Here is a 23,269-nt window from a genome sequence, read left to right as displayed (position 1 = left end):
TATAGACTGGATAGCAAATGAACTAATGCAAAAAAATGTAACATTGTATTAATAGAAAACATTATGCACTACGATCAGAGATCGAATTGAAATAGTTAACTCCCAACCGCACTGTGCAGCCCAGGTTGAACAACTCGGAGTAAGCTCGGCACCGGAAGAACATGTGCCTGTGAGTTTAGGAAATGAGAACATACAAAATGATATCCATCAACAATCTATAACAGAAACACTGGACTCACAAGAACCACTATGTGAAGTATCTCAAAACGAAAAAGAAAAAAGTACAGAATAAAATATTGATTCAAAATAACAAAAATTGAAAAATAAAACACTAGGAAAGAAAATATCTAAAAGCAAAGCAAAAAACGTTGACACTTTAACAATCCCTCCTGGTAAAACAACAAATGAGGGCAATTCTGATCGCGAGATGTGCTGAAGACCAACAGACCATAACACCTCAAACTGCTCACAACGCTCTGAAATGTATACCTCCAGTTTGTGCCACTGACAGGAGATTAACCTATTTCTATAGAAAATGATGATCTCATGAATTGCTCTACCTACTCAACCTCACCCCTGCCCTTGGCCATTCCAGATCAAGTTTCCTCAAATCAACCAGATGAAATGCCTATAGTCTATTCATAGATGCCTAGGATCTCCAGCAAACTGTACTTTCAGCACCGTAGAACAAAAAAACAAATTGGAGGCGAAATAACAGTCTGCAAAGAGTACAAAACAAGACAAAAAGCAAAGTAACCTTTGAGTCAAGGATCCAATCAATCTCCCTGCTGAGACCGTGATTGTCCCAAAGACAGAGCAAAGGAGAATCTAAATTCAAAACTAAGTACATCTTCAGATGATATACCGATTAGAAACCCTGTCAAGAAAAAATTCTAGCTCATGATGCGTTAACTATAACGATGAATGAAAGACAAAGGAGATCCCTATTCAAATCGTGCAATTCTTCTAACAGTTTTTGCGACTATTCCAAACTCTAAATTAATCACATGACATTCAATTAGTCTGCCTACAACAATCCCCTTAAAATGGATAAAAGTAGTAAAAACAAGCCATCTGGACTGAAAAAAAAGCCCTAGGCCTTAGATTATCAATTATCACGATCCAAGGAGGGAGACAAAATGTTGAGAAACAAAGGAGAATAATAATACCCCTCCCCCCCTTCAGCTAGAAATCAAAATAGGGAGATTATTGGAAATTCAGAACCCATGATTATAAACTGCGAGCGTATCAGAGGGAATCTATCCCGAGCTGTTTATATTGTTACTCGGGTCACTCAGAGTAAAACATGGAAGTGATGGAATGAAGCTGTCAAACGCACCAAACATGACAAATCACTAATGCCACCCTTCAGTGTCTCGATAGAGTATCAAGATGGCCATTTGGAACACACAAGGGTTTAACCATCTATTGAATAGCAACAGTAATGCCCATTTAACATCTTACGATGTAATTATTTTACAGGAGACGTAGCTAACACCCCCCCTGCCATCTGGCCAAACTACTCCTTCATCCCGATTCCGGCCATTAAACAGGCAAAAGGCCGACCCATGGCTGGCCTGCTGATGGCGATAAAATTAAACATGGAAGCCTCTCACTGCATGGGCATAGCCACACCTTTGCATCCAACTTGCAAAATTGTTATGTCAATAAAATTCAGATCATGAAGCCTCTTATAAGGCCATATTAATCTGGATTGGAATCCTGCTCTATTCAAGGGGGATGATTTTATTTGACCTAATAAACCAATTGCTTGATTTGATTGCAAGTAAAATAAACCCATTTAACATTTTAATAGTAGGGAGACATGAACATAACTTGAATCCCCAACGCTGGTATTTGGTCAAAACCTAAAGCAAGGAGGTGGCTAAACATAATGCAAGTGAGAGGTCTTACCATTTTAAATCGAACAGTATATGGGGACATCCCTCCCCAACCAACGTGGGAAAGAGCAGTCGACGGCAATCCTAGAATATGCCTTATCATCAGTGCAAGCAATAAAAATGGTAGAGAAATTGAAAATTGTACCTACACAACAGTGTTCACAATATTTTAAAAAATCGTCTGGACATCTATTCAGTTAGCTAGGAGGCAATATAACACTTTGCAATGTCTAGCGACCCTCCTCACACCGGCGCCTGCATCCACTGCAGGGAAGCCAGCATGAGGTGAGGCAGCCCATCTCTGGGCACTCGTCTGTTTTTGGCCTACAGACTAGGCCCCCAGACACCCAAAGCGTCCCTCTTCATCCCTGCACCCTCTTCCTGCTCTCTGTGCCCTCCCGCCTCGCCCATCCCCGCTGTGAATGGGCCTCACGACCTTCATCACAGGTCCTCCCAGGGCAGTCCTCTACCCGTGCAGCCCTGTGGCTAAGGGCCCCAAGGCCAAGGGCGGCTCCAACAGAGGCGGCACCAGGAAGTGTCAGCAGGTGTCCACAGGGGAAGTCAGTGGCCAGCCGTCAACTAGCAACTACAAGGACCAGTAAGGTAGGATGGCTTGGGGAGAGTTGCAGCTCTACCCTAGATACCCGACCACTTGACAAAAACAATGTTTATCAATGTGATCATCCCCCGTTGCACCAAAATGCATTGATAGGCCCCTCTCCCACTATACAGGTGTCTCAAACTTAGCAGGGCCTCTGTGTACAAATTGCATTGTATAATCTCCAAACTGCAATGATATCAGGGCCTCTGTGCCCAAATTGCATTGTGTGATCTCCAAATTGCATTGATAGGCTTCTCTCCCACTATACAGGTGTCTCAAAGTTAGAAGGGCCCTGTGTACAGGTGTGTCAAACGGAGCAGAGCCTCTGGGCCCAAACTGCATTTTGTGTTATTTAGATCACATTGATGGGCTTCTCTCCCACTGTACAGGTGTCTCAAATTTGATAGGCTTCTGTCCCACTATACAGGTGTCTCCAATTTAGTTCACTCTCAAATCTAGCTCACTCGCAAATTAAGCTAACACTCAAATGAGACAGAAGCCACCAGTGAATTACGGTGGAGGATCACTTTGACTAGGGCCTCACGCATCACAAGGTGAAAGTCCAAGCTGCACCAGTCCAAGCTACCCTCCAACCAGCATATACCATTCCCAAACTAATAGCCTGCTCACCACAGTGAACTGCGCTCAGGGAGACGGACAGTAAAGAGCCACCAATAACACCCAACTTAATAACCCTTACCCTCCCCCCCCCCCCTTGCCCCCCAGGACAGTGACTGAACGAGTCGCCAACTTCAGCCGGAATACCACCTACAGACGGAGCCCAAACTAGTAGTGGACACCCCCCCTCACCCGCCACTACACCACAAGACAACAAGACCAAAGCAGGACCAACTACATGTCACCAAACAAAGACTAAGCAACTCTCAATTTTACAATGCCGCGCAAACGACCCATTCCAAGGAAAAGACGAAGAGAAGAAAGAACAAACACTCCAGAACAGCAACTAAGAACAATCATAGATTGGACCCCCACAGACAGGAACACAAACCAAACCAACACAGAGAAGAGACAAATCCCTCTACCTAACTCCATACCTCGCTGAAAACTGGCCACCACAGCAATCCAACCTAACTTTAGAATCAGCAACATCAAACAACCTAACACAGGCAAGTAGAAGAAGGATGAACACCACAAACAACAAACAGACGACGAACGCAATAACCCCCTACATCACGAAAGCAAGAGGAACTTCCAATCAACAACCACAACTCCCGGAAGACGAAACCGATGAAAAAAAACAAAAAAAAACAAGACAAAGCCTAGAAGAACTCTTCGAAGACGCTGACACCCCGAATCCCACAGCCCAACAAGTGATCGACCAGGAAGGAAACCTCAACACCGAGCAGAAGACGACCTCCACAAAGCCCAAACCAAACACCACCTCCAAACTTCACTGCAATCTAATAAACGCAAGATCCATGTCAAAACACTCAGATCTTCAACCTACTCGACGACAATCGCATTGACATCCTGTTAATCACAGAAACATGGCTGGACGACAACTACAAAATCACACCCCAAAGCTGCCTTCCGACTGACTTCAAATGCCTAAAAAATAATTGAAAAAACAAAATGAGGCGTCCTCGCTATAGCATTCAAAGAATACCTGAAAATAAAAACTGACAAAACGCTCAACATCCTCAACTGCAAAACCATGGTAATAAACCTAACAGCGAGCCCAAAAACCAACATCACATTCATCCTGGTATACAGACCACCGACATATGATGCAACATTCGTTGATAACTTCGTAGAAGCCATTATCAACTTAGCCATCAACCACGAACACCTAATCATCCTGGGGGGCTTCAACATCTGGTTTGAAGACAGCCACGCCAACTCCCAAAACTCACTGATTGAACAACTCAGCACCATGAAACTACAACTAGTCAAAGGAGCAACACACTCGGCAGGACACACCATAGACGCAATTTTCGCCAAAGAAAAACTAATCACCACATCACCTCCAATACAAATACTGTGGAGCGACCATCTCATCCCATTCGTGATCACTCTGCCTACCCAAGCCTACATCCAAAACTCACAACCACCACCAAAAGAAACTGGAAACGCATCAAAGAAAGTAACCTATTTGAAAAACTGGAATTAACTAAACCCTCAACTACAAAACTGGAGCTAGCTGACCTAGACGGGAAAGCAAAGATACTACACAAATGGATTGCAGATACAATAGACAAGATAGCTGCAGAAAAACTGTTCACCCCATCAAAAAAAGAGCAATGGCAAAATGGTTCACCCCACTATTAAACGCCATGAAAAAGGAAAACAAAAAGATGGAATTGGAATGGAGGAAAGGATACATCCCAGGGAAAAAAAAACACTGTACCAGAAACAAATCCGCACATACAAGAAGGAAATTCAAAAGGCAAAGAAGACATTATGATAGCAGAATCAACAATGCCACCAACACACAAAGAAATGTTTAGCATCATTGAAGAAATGAGAAACCCTCCAGGCTGCGATAACACCACAACCCCCTCAGAAAAACTATTCAAAGACCTGGCAGACCACTAAAAAAAAAAAAAACGACATCTGGCAAACCATACAAAAGCAACCAACCACAACATACAACCCAACAAACCTAACACGGAACCACAGCACAAACTCCAAAGCTTTCCTGAAATATCAGCACAGGCATTCACAATGCTGGTAAAACGAAGTAAGAATGCGGGATCACCCATGGACCCCTGTCAACCAGACATCTACAAATCAATCCTCGCACAAGGATCGTCAGGAGAACACTACAGAAACCTTCTAAATTATCAATAGCAACAGGGACTGTACCGAAGAGCTTCAAATCAGCATACATCAAGCCACTCTTGAAAAACACAAGTGGTGACGTAGATGACCTTTCCAACTACAGGCCGATCTCTAACATCCCCTACCCAGCAAAACTTCTAGAAACCTACGTATATAAAGTAACCCAAGAACACACAGAAAAACACTGCCTGCTGGACCAAGCTCAAATCGGTTTCAGACCAGCGAGAGGAACGGAAACAGCACTACTGTTCATCTGGGACGACCTCAAAACTAATGCAGACTCCAACACTACCTCAGCCCTTATTCTGCTCAACCTCTCCGCAGCCTGTGACACAGTTAGCCACGACACCCTGACCAAAAGACTAGAAGACATAGGCATAACAGACAGCACTACGCTGGACCAAATAATTCCTAGCAGACAGAACAGAAACCGTATGGATCAAACCTTTCAAATCCACTCCACGAGTTAACGAATGTGGAGTGCCACAAGGATCCTCACTATCTCCACTATATTTCAACATCTATCAGACTCCGGTCATCAGAATCTTCAAAAAATACAACATTACATGTTACAACTACGCAGATGACACTCAGATCATCTACAGAATCAAAGACACCGATGCCGACCATTCTACCCTAATACTGTCTAAAAGAAGCCTTCAACTGGATGGATGCCAACAACCTGAATATCAACCCAGGAAAGACAGAAATCATGATCGCATCCAAAGACCAAGAGAACGAAACCACCATCCCATTGCCTACGGAAATGGGAAACGCACCAACACCATCGAAGGTAGTAAAAAATCTGGGAGTCCTAATGGACAACACCCTAACCCTAGAACCACAAATAAATGCAACAGTGAAGAAATGCTTTTTCCTCCTCCACACGGCAAGAAGAATTCTACCTTTCCTCCCCTTCACGCACAAAACCCTCACTATCGTCGCCCTAATCATGTCAAAAATCGACTTTGTGAACAGCCTCTACCTCGGAATACCAGAATACCTCCTGAAGAAACTGCAACGGATCCAAAATGCAGCAGCAAGACTACTCCTCAAACTATCCAGAAGAGACCACATCACTCCAGCCCTAGAAACACTACACTGGCTCACAGTAAAACATCACATCACCTTCAAAACCATGTGCATAACGCACATGGCAATCAGTGGACAAGGAGCAGAATTCCTACACAAGAAAACAGTCTACAAACCAACAAGACCGCTCAGATCAAGCAACGAAATCCGCCTGGAACTCAAACCATACCTTAAGAAAAAACTTAGAGGCACCTCCTTCTACCACTTAGCCGCAAAAACATCCCAAAAGAAATAAACACTGAAGATCACCTCAAATTCAGGAAATCACTAAAAACCTGGCTCTTCAACACCACAGACTAAATCTGAAAACCAAAACTGGAAAAAGGAGGACTAAACTGGAAAGGACACAGACATCCCCGACAGGGTAGCTCCCACGGCACCTGGACGGGTGACACCGGATAGACTGGATCACAGGCAACACGCACGGAGACTGAGTCAACTACCGCAGACAATCCCACCAACACTTTTGCCCGCCCCTTAGTTACCGCCAGGTACCACAGTGTTGCGGAATTGTCGAGATACCGGCAATCACCACACTACCTGAGATGTTCACATTGGCAGGTGCACTGGCCACAGGAGTATGAAGCGAGGATGGGGTCAGGGGGGCTATGAGAAAGCATGTTAGAGGTGGGGACCAGAGGAGTAAGGAACCTTGTATGCCAGTCAGATCCAGATCGGGACAGAGCTGCATCAAGGGAGGGGGGAGGGGGGGACTACGCAAGCCGAGCGCCTCAATTCAGGATAGAGACACAAACTAACCAACCCTACTAACAATTTCCCCTTCTGCATACACCTCTCAAACTACAAACCAAACATCCAAAACCTATAGCACAACAAACCGTACAAACTTCACTACATTGCAACAACAAAACAAAAACACACGGACTCGCACAACAGTACATGACTACTACCGGCCGTCAACACCCCAGGCCCAGCCAACGGACCCACCAGGCTGAGGCCGCCAACAGCACATCACTGCTCTCTTGCACTTTTCCTGCTTCCTCCCACTAACTCAACCTGCCCCCCTCTTTCAGAGCCGCCAGAGCGCCAGGGGACCACTCCGGTGGTGATAGTGCGCGGTACAAATGTCCTTTAACATTAACCATGTCGGCATTGCTCAATATAATCTGGTGGACCCCACCACAACTAAGACAGCTATTGAGCAATCTGCAACACCAAAATTAGGTGGCAACCTTAGGCTCCCAGCCATTGTACACAGGGTCTTCTGTTTCTGGAGACTTCTGATCCCCACTTTCGGCCAGTCTTTAAATATATATATCCCTTTGACCCGATTATTAAGCTTACTAGAGCAAATATGAGGGCCGAAATAAAACAGAAGAGCAGACAATTTTACAGAATACAAAGAGAAAACCTCTAAAATACATACCAAGTACACAAACCTATAAAACAAAGCCTTGAAAAGTCAAGAAAATGTGCAGATTTTGACAGCCTTAGTATGTAAATCAAGCTAAAAATATGGAAACTTAAATGCAGCAAGTGATGCAGGCACCACATCGTTGCTTCTAAATACAATTGCTGAAGACACATGAGTGACCCACTTTGAAAACCTTTTTGCTGACCAAGCAATAAAAACACCTTCAGTACATAAAAGCAAGTTGCCGACTTCTCATCCCTGAAATTTGATCATATAGATCTACTGATTGTAATAAAAAAAAATGCAGGGGGCTTTCAAATGCCATTCTGAGAGTCCACCCAGAATCATGGGCAAACATTCTCTATGTAATATTTAAAAAGGTGAAACATCCCAGAAACATGGAAAAACTTCATACTGATACCTATATTCAAGAAAGGCAATCGGTATGTGCCTTCAACCTTAAGGCCTGATCGCTCTACTAGTTATACTGGTGAACATCTTTGTTAGATTAATATTGAAAGATTTAAATATCTGGCTTAAAAAAGCAAACTGAACAGACCCCCATCCGAGTTTGTTCTTGGTCTAGGAACAGCTGTAAACCTATTAACCTTGACAGCGCTAAAAATATCCAGCATGGAGATCCAAACAACCCATACACTTAGCCTTCGACTTTCAACAGGTTTTTGACTCCATATCCAGAGAAAAATTATAGCAGAAATTGGTAGAAGCAAGACGTCCTAAATAAATCTTGCAGGCACTACAGCAATCACATACAAACACATTGGTGCAAGTTAAACAAAGAAAGGCCTCTTCTCCAAGCCTATGCCTACTTACAGAGGCTTAAAGCAAGGCTGCATTTTAGCTGCAACCCTTTTTAATGTTTATATCAAAGACCTCCATAAACATCTACAAATACGGAGAACATTTCCATCTAAACTAGGTACCTATGCAATCCCTTGCCTATTTTACGCTGACAATTTAGTTTCAATCGACAAAAAACGCCTGTCGGGCTTCAGAGACAACTGCAGGCCCGAATACAATTTGCAGAGGTGTCATTTGATGACGTGTCAGAAGGCGGTAGTCCTAGAAACTTATAAAAGTATTCTCTCCTTAACATTTTCAGCTCTGTACATTCAACTAGAAGATGTTCTAGTGTTTCAAGATGGTTTTCGGATTTACAAAATCGTCAGGTTGCTTTAATTCTGTGACATGATCTTACTGCCAGCAATGTGTTTGTTGGCCATAGGTCAAACAGTAGTCACATAAACTGGGTCCTATATGTTTGATCAGGAAACTTAGTCCAGTACTTTAGTATCTAGTTTGCTCTTTGTAACATAAAATGTCCCCTACTAAAGATCCATTAGCTATTGCATTCCTTGCCAGGTCGTATTCCAATCCACCAGACAACATTTTTGTTTGGCTCTATTTGGATTTGTATCAATGTCTAGTCAATATCTGCTTTAGTCATATTTGCTAGGCCGTATTGATTCCATGATGCTAAGGGAGCACGAGATGTACTTTTCAGCAGGTTGGCTAATATCTGTAGAAGTGTCTCTGAATCTAACGTTGTTCATACATTTATTGCATACTGTCATGGCATTCCATGCTACAACCGCTTTCATAGACGTTAGACCCAATTCATATCACACCATTTGTATTGTAACATTTTTTAAACCCTCCCACAGTAATGCCAGTCTGGGTGATTTTCTGGGCACTTCGTATGGGCACCTTAAGTTATTGTAGGAATCACTTTTTCCTTGTAGAATTTTTCTTTGTAGAATTTTAGTAGCAAGATATTTTCTGTGAACCCGTTTTGCCTGGGAAGACAGTGATTGTGTTTTATATTTCAACTCATTTGTATATGGCTGTTTTGTTACTATTCATACTCGTACCCAAGTATTTATATTCATGTTCTATTTCTAGTTTTTGTTTTCCCATTACCCACTTCAGTAGTGGTGGGCGTATTAATCTGGGGTTTGAGCCAAGACTCAAGATGTTCGATTTAGTTATATTTACAGTCAGCATCATGATCTTCAATGCAGAACGTACATCTCTGAATCTAAATACGATCAGGTTTCTAATGAAATTAGAGATCCAAGTATCTCAAGCTGTTATATCACACATTTATAAAGGAATTGAATAAGAGTAGCAAATGTGGGGAGGTAAGAAAGAATGATAACTAATTGAAGACTAAGAATATGATAATGTTTGAGTATTTATTTGTTGTGTCTTGTTTTGTTCATTATATTTTGAGATGATAGTGTTGTATCTCCATCTCCATCTACAGTTGCATGATCAACTAAAACAAATTAAAAAAAATGTTCTAAGAAGAACATCAGAACTTTGACTTTGCCCATTGACTTTGGTTGCCCGGGCTCTCTAAAGGCCTTCTTCTGAATCTATTGGATTTGGTAGTGCTTGTTCCCTTACAGGTTTTAATTGTTGAAAACATTTAATGCTGGGATAAAAGACTGCCTGCATCCCTTTGGGAGAATCCAACTGTTTCTTTAGAATACCAGTCTGTTCTGATCCAACCCTAACCTTTCCCTCCTGAATAAGTCAATGCCGCAAAGCTGAGACAAAATAAGTGTTATACTGTCCTCAAATGACAGTATCTCTGGGTGCTGGCAAATGTGTAATATATGAATGAATTACTCACCTGCTTTGTTATTCACTTTTTGAATTGAATCCTAACTTGGGATTAATGTTTCAGTGAATTACTGCTTTTTAAAGAATGCTTAAATATCTGTATATAAATGAACATTTATACTATAGCCAAGTGTGTACGTGTTTACTTGGATACCTGTATTTACTGATTTCATTGAACAGCTGTACAGCTCACATTACCCCTCTTAAGGTAAGCCTGGCTGCTCAGTCACACTACCAACTTGTGTAGTACAGGTCTATATTAAAAGGTGGGTTACCTAATACCAAGAGATAAGTCTTGTGTAGTCCCACACCAGTTGGAGTCCCACACCAGTTGGAGTGCAATCATTCATACCTAACAGGGATGAAGCATAACAATGATAAATTTGCCTAAGCTGCCAACAACCGAGAGCCTGGTGAGAACCACTACACACAAGACCACCTGCATTTTGAGCCATCCCACACCATGCTGCAACCTTGCGGGTCTGCAATACCCAAATACCCTGGGACCTGGAGCCATTGTGCGGTGCATGGTCTTCCGAATAGAGCTGAAACTTTGGTGGCATCCTGCTAGACCTTCAGAGACGTGATTCCAGTTCTTGAAACCTCTCACCAGAGTTCTGCACCAGACTAGCGACGCAAATCCAATCAGCGATATTCCATCATCTTCTGGCTACTGTTTCCCAGAGCAGTAAAGTGAAATTTACTTTACTTCGCATTGTACTTGCTAGACCCAGCACACCCTATCTTACAATAGAGTACTGGAAGGGTTACTTAGTAACCCCTGTGTCTAAATGTTCATTTAACATTTTTTATGTTACCCTTCTCTCAATTGACTGGCTTGTGGCAGGGGTTTCGTTTTGAACTACCTTGGTTTGCATTTACCGCAAGCGTTCCCCGCTCCAGTACAGTAACCGCGGGAGCCATCTTTTGAAAATGGCGTCCAGCCATCCTTGCTAAAATGGTGCCCGGTCTTTTATCGCCAGGTCTTTGTTGGAAGGTCCTTCTAGAGAGTTTCTCTGCGAGCCAAACCAGGTTTGGTCTGTTTGTTCATTTGCCTTTGGCGGGCTTCAGGAGAGAAACCAGCCTCTGGCTCCAGAGTATCTGGGGTAGGCAGGAAGTGAGGGAGGTGCCCGAAACTCCATGTGCTTAGTCTCCTAGGAGACCCAAATGCACTCTGTGGCGACTGGCTGGCTGACTGTCCGGCAAGGACATCAACCCTGCTGGGGCAGTGACAGGTAGGCTGGAATGAATGGGAGAGAACTGAATAAAAGGAGAGTCTTTTGGCTTGGAAGGCAGAGTCTACCACTGGACGAAGGAACAGAAGAAGAGCTTGAAGAGTACAGCTGCTGCAACTCCTGGACTGTTGGTTTGCCTGGTGAAGACCTGCTGCAGGTCCGAAACGCCAAGTTTGCATCGCCAGAGAAGCACCTGCAAGGAAGACTACTCCCTTTGAGTTGGTGGGACCAACTCCAAAGTAAACCACCTGGACACCCATCTCGGAGCTGGTTGCATTTCCTCAGAGTGCTGCAGGAACCCGCATAGCCAGGGAGAGGGACACCAGATTGTGTGCGTTACATTTAGGCTGGCCTAAAGCTTTTCGAAGATCCTCTGGACTCCCAGGAAGCAGGACTGACCAAGCCTGAGCCCCCTCAGCGGGTCCCCAGAAGCAAGGACAGTCCACCTTGACAGCCAGGAACCACGCTTACTGCTATTTTCTGTACAGCAAGGAGCTGAAACACGAAACGGCCACTGAAAGTAAAGTTTGCCGGTTGCCAGTGCAGGAGTCCCCAGACGTCCTTCCTCTTGTCCCCACGACTGAGGCCAAGGAACAGTGAGATCTGCAGAGGTGCACAGGAACAGAAGTCATCACCTGCATCTTTTCTTCTTTACCAAGGTACTGTAAAACAAGTCTAAGAGAATTTACCTCCTACTCAGAGTTCTTGTAACTTCTGCAAATCACAAGTTTAATCAGTTTATGTCCCTATATTTGACTCTTCTTTTTATCAAAGACTCCTAAGAACGTGTGCAAAGGCTTTTCCATTTACTTACCTGAAGTGCTGCATCCTATACAAAGACTTTTGCCTATTGACTTTGGCTTAGCCTATTGAATTGAATGACTTCTATTACTATCTGAAAGTATTTGCCCTGCTTAAGAAATTGATAATGTTGTGTGTTCTAATCATCTTTTACCAACTTTTTAAGAATGTTCTAAATGCCAACAGCAAGATCTTAACCTCACCATGCACCCTTGTTATTGAAGTCGCCTGTGGGTGTAGGTTGTGTCTGTGGGCCATCCCAAAACGGTCTTGTCTGATTCAGAAACTCAAAGTGTACAATATTGAAGTGTATTTGTGTGTTACTAGTATATTGCTCCCTTCTAGAGAAGGCTTTATAACGCTCTTGAGATTAGCCTGGCTGTTCAACAGGCTACCAAAACTGTATAGTGCAGGCTTATACCAAAGGTTGGGTTGCCTATACCTGTAGTCATAGTTGCTTGTAGTGTTCCCAGAGGGTACTGCATTCAAACTTTGCCTAACAACCTTGTTCAGACAACAGTATTTCTAGGAAAGTCAGACCTTGTCAAACATTTAGTATAGGAGACACCTATTCATTGGGAGTAAAATCATAAGTTACTTTCTGATTTCTTTCAGTAATACAAGGGTAGTAGACCCTAGGAGTTGTGCAGCAACACTCAGTTAAACAATCACTTCGTAAACCAACTTGCAAGTATACTTTTCTGAATAGTGGAACACTGATTCATGGAACAGTAGAGACCTATAACCACATTCAGGATAACAGTTATGCTAGGCGAGCAAGTTATTTTGGTGTAATATATAATTACGGTTGCTTTTCATCTCAGTGGAACACAGATGAAGACCAACACAAACTGTTCACACAAATTTAAGATTGCACCAGCCCAAGGTTAGCTATCCTACAGAACACCAAGAATGGCACAACTATTCTAGAGAGGTAAAACTTAATGTTGTGATACACTATTACAGTTGCTTTTCAGATCAGTGGAAGACAGATTGAGGTAAGCAATAAATCACTTATTCCAAGATGGCACACAACTAACTCAGGTTAAGTAAAACTCAATTTTTAAAGGAGCTACCAGCAACTTCAAAAGGTAATTATAACTCAAGTAAGAGTTATTCTAGACAGGCTAACAGCAAGTCATGGGAAGCAAGACCCAATTGGGGTACTCAAATTAATATCCTAACAGGAATTAAAATGAAGCGAACAGCATTACTTTTGGGGAAGAGTGTGAGGAACTCAGGGTGGCAACAGTGAAGACAAACACAAGTGATCACAGTTCAGGGGTGTTTATTAAACTGTATAATGGGTGAGAAAAAAGCCTAATCTAAACTTAAATCTAAAATGGGAGCAAATGACAACCATCAAATAAGAAAGCAGTCCTAGTGGCCTCTTGTCAATTAAAAGAGAGCCTATACTAAAAAACCTATTGCCAGTCCTTACCACTAACTTTCACAAATATTGTGGGATAATGTTCTCAAGAAAAGAAAGAAGTGTTCACAAATATTAAGTCAGGATGGTATGGCAGGGTCTCCCTTCCCCACATTTTTAGCAGTGGACAAGGCAGGACATTTGAGAACAGTACACGCCTGGGACTCGCCAGCACATGGTTGCAGTTCCTTTCAACGATGCCAGAACCTTCCAGGGGCAAGTCTCTTTCCCTGCAAAAGTCTCTTGCCTTAGGAGGCCGGCGTTACCAAAACAAACACACAAGTTCATTGGGTAACTGCTCTTCGCACCCCTTGGATTCGCCTCAGCCAGGCTCCGACGCTTCTGGCAATGTTAGCCTCCCTCAATTGGGTTCACTACGGCCTTTCACTCAAAAAAAGTATCACTTAAAAGTCTCAATGTCCTTTTCACCAACTATCCATTGTGGACATCCCCCAGCCGGGTTCACATTTGCCAGTTTCACAGTTCAATCAGTTTTCACTCGTGTGTGAAAGACTTGAGTGTACGAGGGGTTTTGCTCGACCCTCATAGGACCACTTTGACACTTTAAACTAGCTTCTCCTAAGGCCTCTTGGTCCTTGTAGTTTCACCAAAACAACCCCAGAAAGGCTCCAGTCAGAGTCCTTCGAATGAGCACCCACGCGACGCCCGACCACTCTGCTTCTGAATCTTTTACTCTGGTATCTTTAAAGTTAAATTGCTTAAGTTTAAATCAACAAGGTTGCCACCTGCAACCTTGGGCCCAGCACAGTTCGTTTTAATTATCTGTCTCCTCCAATGCACCAGCAGTGCTGAACTGTTGGAGTCTCTTGTCTCGGGAGTCAAGGATGGCAGCACAGTGGCAAGCGTTCTCCCTGCATTGACTATTGGCGCAAGCTGGACTTGCCAGTCTTACGATTTCCCTTTCGGAGATTTCACGGGTCTGAGGTCAAAAGGGAAAGGGCAATTCCCTCCTCATCGCCCCTCCAGATCTCTCTGCCTTTCTCCTCCGATTGAACTGCCAGTCCGGAATAGCTGCTTGCTCGTGCGTTCAGCCTTGCTCGAAGTGTGCTTTTGTGCTCCACCTTTTATCCCAGTGGAGAAGGGAACGGGCCATCAGGTGTGCATAGTTTTTATTAATTGCCTGACCCTTGTGTTGGGACATGTCAGGTAAATGGCTTGGGTGTTAGTCCGTTGTCCATCATGGTGTAGGAAAGTGTTCATGTTGAAGGGGGGGGTGGGGAATTTTTCTGAATATAAAATGGGGAAAAGGTGTTATAGGGAAGGGGGTACCAAGTCTCACCCGTCAGTGTCCCACTTCCACTCCGAGGACCCCTCATCCAGGTGATCCTCCCGCACTGGTCCATCCTCAGGAACTGGATCCAATAGCGATGGCAGTGTCCTGGCCACCTGGATGACAGATGCCCGCGGACTAGCGGGCGAGACACCTTCAGGGTTCTCAAGAGGCACAACCAATTAACAAGTGAGTAAGAAAACCTTGCATATACTTTTGAGCATGTCACAACACACATTCAAGGCAAGTAAGAATGTTTAACTGTTCACTCTCAGTGTGACAGTGGCCAACCAACTCTTTCACAAGTAAGTACTTGTAAACATGTTTTATACTTTAATACAGAATCCTTTACTTTTCCAGCCCAGCCCCATTCTATTGCATGAGTTCACTGAGGGAACCTAGTGGTCTAGGTGCCAGCTTTAGGTAGGTTAAAAAATGTTTCAGTTCCCTGAAAGTCAAACTTCCATAGGAGATTATCTTAAACAAGTAAACATTCAATTTCAGAGTTAGTTTTAAGTATTCAGAGACTTCACAGAAGGCTCCCTAATATGTGTTCCAGCAATAGGCCTAGGCAAGTGGTATGGTCAAATTTCCAATCACACTAATCACCCACTCAGCCTCACAGGCTGCACACTAGACTTAATTAACCAAGCCCACACAGTACACCTTAGGAGAAAAGCGCTTCGGAGTGGATGCATTCAGGATGCAGCAGCACAGGACCTGGTCCCTGGATTCTTGGTTTGGCAACGAAAGAACTGGACTCTGAATGGGGAACTTGCAGCAGCAGTCCTCAGCTGAGGCTTTCAGCTAAGGTTTCTTCACAGTCCTCGAAGACCCCTCACAAGGTGATCCTCCCGCACTGTTCCACCCCCAGGAACTGGATCCAAAAGCGATGGCCGTGTCATGGCCACCTGGATGACAGATCCCTAGGAACTAGCGGGTATGACACCTTCAGGTTTCTCACAGTGGGAGAACTCCTATCTAGCACTATAAGATGGGAGTGATCGCAACCATCAACATAAAAGAAAACAGTCAAAGCCAAATAAAAATGGCCTATAAAAAAAATAAAATAAAAATGCCTGCCCTTACTAAAATACAAAAAATTTGAAAAAGGGGCTGTGTAGTTCAAAAAGGAAAATCAGTGTTCAAAAGAAATGTCAGGATGTCCGTGTTAGCCAAGGGTAACTCCCTTCACCACGTTCACATCACAGGGGTTTTAAAGAGTTCTTGCCGGGTGGCTGGTTCATACAGTTCACAGGATTCACACACTTCGAACCACTTGGTATGATTTCCTTGGCATAAATATTTTCACAACAGAATCTTTTCAGGCTTTACTTGCCTTGATTTCAGAGACAGTTTCTTTGTAGGCTTCCCTAGTCTTAGTTCTAAGCAACAAAACAGACTCCTCACAATACTGGCACAAATATTTTAAACCAGACCCCTCAGGCTTCTCTTGGTGTAGGTCTGGGTTTCTCCCTCTGGTCTTTCAAGTTTGTTGCAACACAATTTCCCATCAGGTCCCTAAGGTTTCCCTCATCCGAGTCAGGACCCCTCCGTACTGTAATGTTGTAATTTCACTTCCGGAATGTTGTTTTGCTTTCCCATCGAAGACTTTCGAATGTGGGAGGATTTGAGATGTACCTCAGCATGACCACTTCGACTCTCACACTTGACAGTTTATGTGTGCTCTCTTTGCACCGTTGCTTTCTGGTTAATGGTGTTGTCACATATACATACTCTCTAGCACTCTTGGTTCATCTTCTGCCTTCCTGGCACGGATAACCCAATATCCTCCTCCTGATAAATTCACAGTTAAACATAGGCTTCCCTCCGTTGGGATCGAACCTGGCTTTCTCAATTGGGTTTCACTCTGCCAGGCTCGAACCCTCTTTGACTACCGGTAACTTTGTGCACTTCAAAAGAATGTTTGCTCTCAGTACACTACAACTCCCAGAATGTGCTTCTTCCTTTGCCTTTTAACTTCAAAAGTGTGTCAACTTCCAGATCTATGCCCCTCTGCAGCCACATGCATACCACTGGGTTGCTCTCTCTCTGACTCACTCAAGTAGCACAGAGCTGGCAGGTAGCCCCACTGAATCTGTGGATCTCCTGCCCCTCGGAGATGCTGGGTTTGGCACTGGTGTCAAGGAGAAATCCCAAAATGTGCTAATTCCTCCATACCTTAGAGACCCCAGCTCTTTTGTTGAACTTTGGGACTCTGTACGTTTTAATTGTGTTTGTTTTGTGTGTATATTTCATTCGGTTACAGAGTTTTAAGATACCTCCCTAGGCATCATCTTTCATGTGTGTCACACAGCACCCTCAGTGCAGTGACACAGGGATGTCTTTTTAGACTTCGCAAAGGTTTAAATACCTTCTCTGGGTTAAACAACTGTTCCCAGAGAATGTAAAGTGAAATTGACTTTACTATTCTGTCCAAATTCTTAGACCCGGCACACACCATTTTACAATGGAGTGCTGGAGGGGTTACATAGTATCCTGTGTCTAAATACTCACGTAGCAGTCCAATGCTACCCTTTTCTATTGAAATGGCTGGTGGCAGTGGTTTTACGACTAACATGATTTTTCCCCGACCACGAACATCGGTAGCTAAAAATCAAGGGAGCCATGTTTCTCGAGATGGCGCCTTAAGCCCCTTTGTTTAAAGTGGTCCCTCTGGCGTCTGAGTGTCTGGGGTGGGTAGGAAGTGAGGGAGGTGCCCGAAACTCCCTATGCTTAGACTCCTAGGAGACCCAAATGCATTCTGGCGTGATTGGCTGGCTGACTGTCCGGCAAGGACAGCCACCCTGCCGGGTGATTGACAGCTAAGCTGGAATGAATGGGAGAAAACTGTTTAAAAAGCGAGTCTCCAGGACTGGAAGGTAGAGCCGACCACTGGAACAAAAAAAAACAGACGGCTGCTGCAACTCCTGGACAGTTGGTTTGCCTATGTGAAACCCTGCTGCAGGTCCGAATTGCCAAACTCCATTCGATAGAGAAGATCCGTCAAGGACACCTTCTCCCTTTGATTTGGTGGGACCAATCAACTCGTAAGATATCTGGATACCATTCCCAAGGATGGTTAGGATTAACCAGGGAGAGGGACACCAGCTTGTGTTCTTGAATCTACAGCTACTGGAACTGAAATGACTCCATTTTGTTTGCTTTCTTCGACAATCCCGTGCAGTGCAGCAGTCCCCAGACGTCCTCCCGCTTGTCCCCACGGCAGAGGCTCAGGAACAGCGAGATCTGCAGGACCTGCCAGAAACTCAGATTTCAGCAGCATTTGTTTCTTCATACAAAGGTACTGTGCCAGCCCGATTGAGAGACAACCACTCTTGCAGTGAAAGTTCATGAAATTTTCCCAACTTGCAGGCCTAATCAGCTTTTGACCCGACATTTGATTCTTTTTCGCCTAAACTACTTCTGAGAACTTTTGCAAAGACTTTACCGTTTGATACCAGAACTGCTCTTTCTTATCCAGAAAACTAGCCAATTGACTTTGGCCTGGCCTGTTGACTTGATTCAAACTCCTCTGGTGAAGAAACTATTTGCACTGTCTAAAAAGTAAATATGATCTATTTTACTTTGTGCCTTTCTTAGTACTGAACTATTTGGCTCCTATTTTCAGGAGAGCTCAAACTGTCTCAAAACCTTCGAATTTTGTATTGAAGTGTATTGGTTTATAATATTAAGTTGCCTTCTCCTAGTGAAATATTTTCTAAATGATTGTGTAATAAACTAATAAGTGTTTTTACCAAGAAACCTTAAGTAGAAGTGTTTACTTGAACCACTGTGATTTGTTTAACTTCTTGTACTGCTCACATTCACTCTTGAGAGATGCCTGGCTGCACAGCTCGCTACCAAAAACTGTGGTACAGACTTATACCAAAGGTTGGTTTGGCTAACACCTGTAGTCCTAATTGTGTGTAGTTGTCCCAGAGGGTACTGCCTGCAATTCTTCCTAACAACTGGCCCCAAGGGAACAAGCAATTGTCCGGCCCTCGCCATGGTTCAGTCTGCCCGATTCCAATGCTTAGGAGGCACAGCTCTTGTGACACGCTTTCATCCCTTTGTTCTGACCGGGCCAGCATTGGTAGCACACCATCCTTCTTTGGCTCTCCTTTGCAGCCACCAGCCTTTTGGCTTCTCCGTTTCAGACATCCTTCCTAGCTTGCTTATGTTTGGGATTTGAAGAGGGATCCTCTGCCAGCCTCAGCCTTGTAGCCTCCTCCTGCTCTCCCAACTGCATCTGCCTGCTCTCCCTCAGCAGCCGCTCTTTGTAACAATATGTCGTCGATTGTCTGCTAGTGTATGGTCTGGGTTGGGACTCGTTGACCTTGCCTGTCCCTGTTAAGGGGACAGCTTGCTGTCAGAGTGTTCTAGTCGGTCCTCTGCGTCTTAGTGGGTTTTTCACTTGTAATCTTTACCCCTCCAGGTTGCCTTAGTATTGTTCGAAAATGGGGAGGGGGAAGAAGTTGTGGGTTTGAAAACACCCCAAAAAGGAAGAGGGGGTGGGTGGGGGGGTTGAGATCATGGGTAACTGTTAGAAGGGGAATGCCATGTCTTGCCTAGGGCATTCCCATGAAAACGACCCCAGACTCTGCTATCCAAGTGATCCTCCCTCGCTCATCCACCCAGAGGGTCGATATACAAAAGCGACAGCCATCCCCCGACAACCCGAATAGAGGATTCTCTGGGACCAAATGGGAGAATACCCCTATGTTTCTCGTACGAGGGGAAGAAAATACCCACTCACTTAGGGACAAGGTTAAATAATTACAAAGTCCAATCAAAAAAGTTCTGGGGTTAACACAGGTCAGGAAGATTTATCATACATATGAAAATTGTACTTCACATCCGGGAACAGACCTACAGGCACCAGAGCTGAAGATTGGGTCTAGAGACTCGTAGCCCCTTCCTCTGGCCACACACAGTAACCACCTCTTAGCCAGAGGAAGACAGCTTTCCATGGGAAAAATATTTCGATGGAAGGCATTTCCTGACCTGAGAAAGCAGGAAGCAGGCAAACGATCAAGCACAACATCTCACGACACAGCCCTCTTAGGGTGCTAGCCACCTTCAATAGCCCTTAGTGGTAAATCCAAAAGTGTGCAAGTAAAATGGATAAAAAAACAGTACAAATCTCACAGGCGCCACCAGCTTGTATTAGGCACATTGTAAAAGTAACCAAAAGGCCATTATATTAAAAGATATGAGGATACAAAGTTTCCTAACTGCACCTCACTGTAAGGTGATGTCTGGAATGTGAATACAAGCATTCACAAAACGAGACACATTCACTCAGTACCAATAGTTTTAGCGACTAGTCAGTTTCCTCATAAGAAAGAACCAACAGTCAAGGGAAGTAAAGCAGAAGGCTTTACTTGCATCTAAAAAGTCAGGACAGGATTCAAAGCATAAAGAAATGATGTTGCATAGAAGTCTATGGGACTCATAACGAGTTTGGCAGTAGCCGTGCCGGAAAAACCGGCAGGCTGCCGCCGGACTGGTAATACCATGCTGCCTACGTGATTGCCGGAATCACCGGGGCATTACAACCGCAGTGACCCGGTAATTCTGGAGGCGGAATTCAGGCAATCCATAGTTCCATAGTACTCCCTGGGGCTGGGGACCATGGAAACACTGGTTCAGTCTTGGACAGAGCTGGTGTTTCCATGTTCGCCTGCAGTCGGGTGGCGTTACTTCCGCCAGGTCAGACATGGCGGGAGTGCCACCTCCCGTCTGCAGGTCTCTGAATCAGACAGTCCAGAAACAACAGCGGCAGCAGATTTACCACCACCGTTGTTTCCGGACCGGCTGACTTGTAATGAGGCCCTATGAGTGACAAGCAACAAAAAGAAAATTATGCAAACCATTCAAGACCCTCACGTAGTTTTTAGGATTTTCAGCCTTACATGCGTTTCATTAATTTCCATTATTTTTACAGTCATGGTTAATACTTTAACCTCATATTCATAGAGATGGTCTTAATTCAAAAGCATAAACAAAACTACATTACCATAGTAAGGAAAGTGATTTATTAGTCGCTCCTGTAGCGAGTGACACCTGAATCCTTTTACTGCCAATCTTGTACCTATGAAGACTATTGACTGCACCAATGGCTTCTTGCAAATTTTCCATCTGAACTGTAGCTTTTAACTGGTAATCTGTATGAGGGCTGAGTTCTACATTCTTTACCTGAACAAAGAGAAAAAACACAATGCACTGTTGAAACCTCTGAAACATTTTGGCAGTAATCCCAATTATTAAACCCAAAAACACAAAATCACAAGAAAAAGCAAAAAACACGGGTCCCCAAAGCACAGGCCTTGGCGTTCACTAGAAAAGTCCAAAGAATTGAAGCACAAGCTAGTATAGCTTGTTCTTGTAACACAGGAAAAATTGGCAAATAGACCAACATCTGTTTTAGGAAAAAGGACAAAAAAAGCTGCAGAAGTTGCACACTTTGTAAAAAAAAAAAAAAACATGAATATTGTAATCCAGCTCTGCACACCATAAATTGTCTCTTTGAAGTTCTGGAGCCAGGAAAGAATCCTTCAGTGCTGTAGGAGGTTCAGACAACATGTGTGGCTATTGGACAAGTAGTGGCACCTCAATTTAGCCTCAGCAATCACCAAGTGCCCTGGGCTCAAGTCTTTACATACAGAGCTGTAAAAGTCTTTGGGGGTCAGGGGGAGCCCTTGTTGTTCATCATCCATTATCTCGGGAGACTGGCCCATCATAAACACATGTGCTGGTAGGGATCGCAGGGGAAAGCAAAGCTGGCTGTGCTGGTGTTAAGGTAGTTTTTCTAAAGTCCAACTGAGTCCTTCATAAAAACATACAGACAGTACAGAAGCTTCACTCTTAGTATAAGGCTGTACCGCCTGAAAATGTTGGGAGCATGGACAGAACAGCCAGGCTCATTTTAGGAGGGAGCGAGGGTCGTAGCTTGGTACAAAGAAATTGTAGCATACATATGGTCCAAAGAAACACTGAAACACTATTTTGTAAAAAAATAAAAGGGTTTGTTTTAATATAAGTTGACCAACATAATTCTTGGTTAAGTACTAGGACTTTAATTATTTAAATTGATGTTTTTTATAACATGCTCAATACCGGAGTTTGGTTTCTTAGTGCAGATCCAGGATTCAAACCTCTGTTGCACTGCGTGGTCTTGCTTCCAAGACCAGCACATTGCTCTTGTGCAATCCTCCGTTCATAAAAACACAATCATTAAAACCAACTCAATACCTATGGTATGAAAACCAAAGTATAACCTTAGAGGAGCAAGTCATTATTATACATTCGGGATAGTAAGATAGTATTCTTGGGGAGTAAGACCAGGTTAGATCTACTTTTAGAATACAATCAGTATTTCAAGGGTAGTTGACCCGGTCAGTCATGCAGTGACACTTATGAAATCACAAAATAAACCAACCCTGCTACAAGTATACTCCTTACAACATTACTTTTTAGAACTCCGTTCCGAACTAGAAAACAACTCATACTTTCGGGGATGGGGGGGCTCAAGTTGCTCAATGTTGTATGAACACTCAATAACTATTTTAAAATAGCACCAAGCAAAGCAACACAAAATTACCCTTTAAGACTCGAAAGCATTTCAAGGTAGGTAATTGACCTACTGGCACATAAGCTCCTTTTATATAATAGCTAGTTATATCCAGTATACCTTTAAGAAGGGTATAATACAGTTTCAAAGGTAAGTAAGAATGTTATGAAACTATTTTACAATAGAACCAAAGCAATTCATGGAAGCACAACCCAGGGTTACAAGTTTAGAAAAGCAGCAGCTAATCAAGGTGCGCAAGACCCATCTACGTATTAAAGGAGCCTCTGGCTACTTAAAAAAGGTATATAGGAACCCAAGACTGTTTTTAAATCTATATAAAGCAGGCCAGGGAAAGCAAAACCCAATGTCACGCTTTAAGACACAATGGGCCTCATTACGAGGAAGGCAGTAGAGAGATAACGGGGCCAGTAGAGCTGCCAGCCCAGTTATCCCTCTACCGCCTCATTACGAGGTCTGCTCGCAGGTCCCGCAAAGGACATCTGGTAAAACCAGGCAG

The 23,269-nt window shown here is 43.7% G+C and overlaps 1 protein-coding gene across 4 annotated transcripts in view; it reads right to left on the bottom strand.

The window, feature by feature from the left end:
• Positions 1-23,269, bottom strand: part of MARF1 (meiosis regulator and mRNA stability factor 1) — a 1,350,049-nt gene that overhangs the window by 700,409 nt on the left and 626,371 nt on the right. For all 4 annotated transcript variants that reach the window (XM_069647123.1, XM_069647122.1, XM_069647120.1 and 1 more), the window contains exon 12: positions 21,199-21,377. In XM_069647123.1, coding sequence (XP_069503224.1) covers positions 21,199-21,377 — 179 coding nt within the window. The remainder of the gene's footprint in view (positions 1-21,198; positions 21,378-23,269) is intronic.

Source organism: Ambystoma mexicanum, chromosome 2q (genome assembly GCF_040938575.1).
Source record: "Ambystoma mexicanum isolate Mex_15411 chromosome 2q, UKY_AmexF1_1, whole genome shotgun sequence".
In the NCBI taxonomy this organism is placed as follows: domain Eukaryota; kingdom Metazoa; phylum Chordata; class Amphibia; order Caudata; family Ambystomatidae; genus Ambystoma; species Ambystoma mexicanum.
Note: the sequence above shows the minus strand (reverse complement) of the source record. Positions and strands in the feature narration are given on the sequence as shown.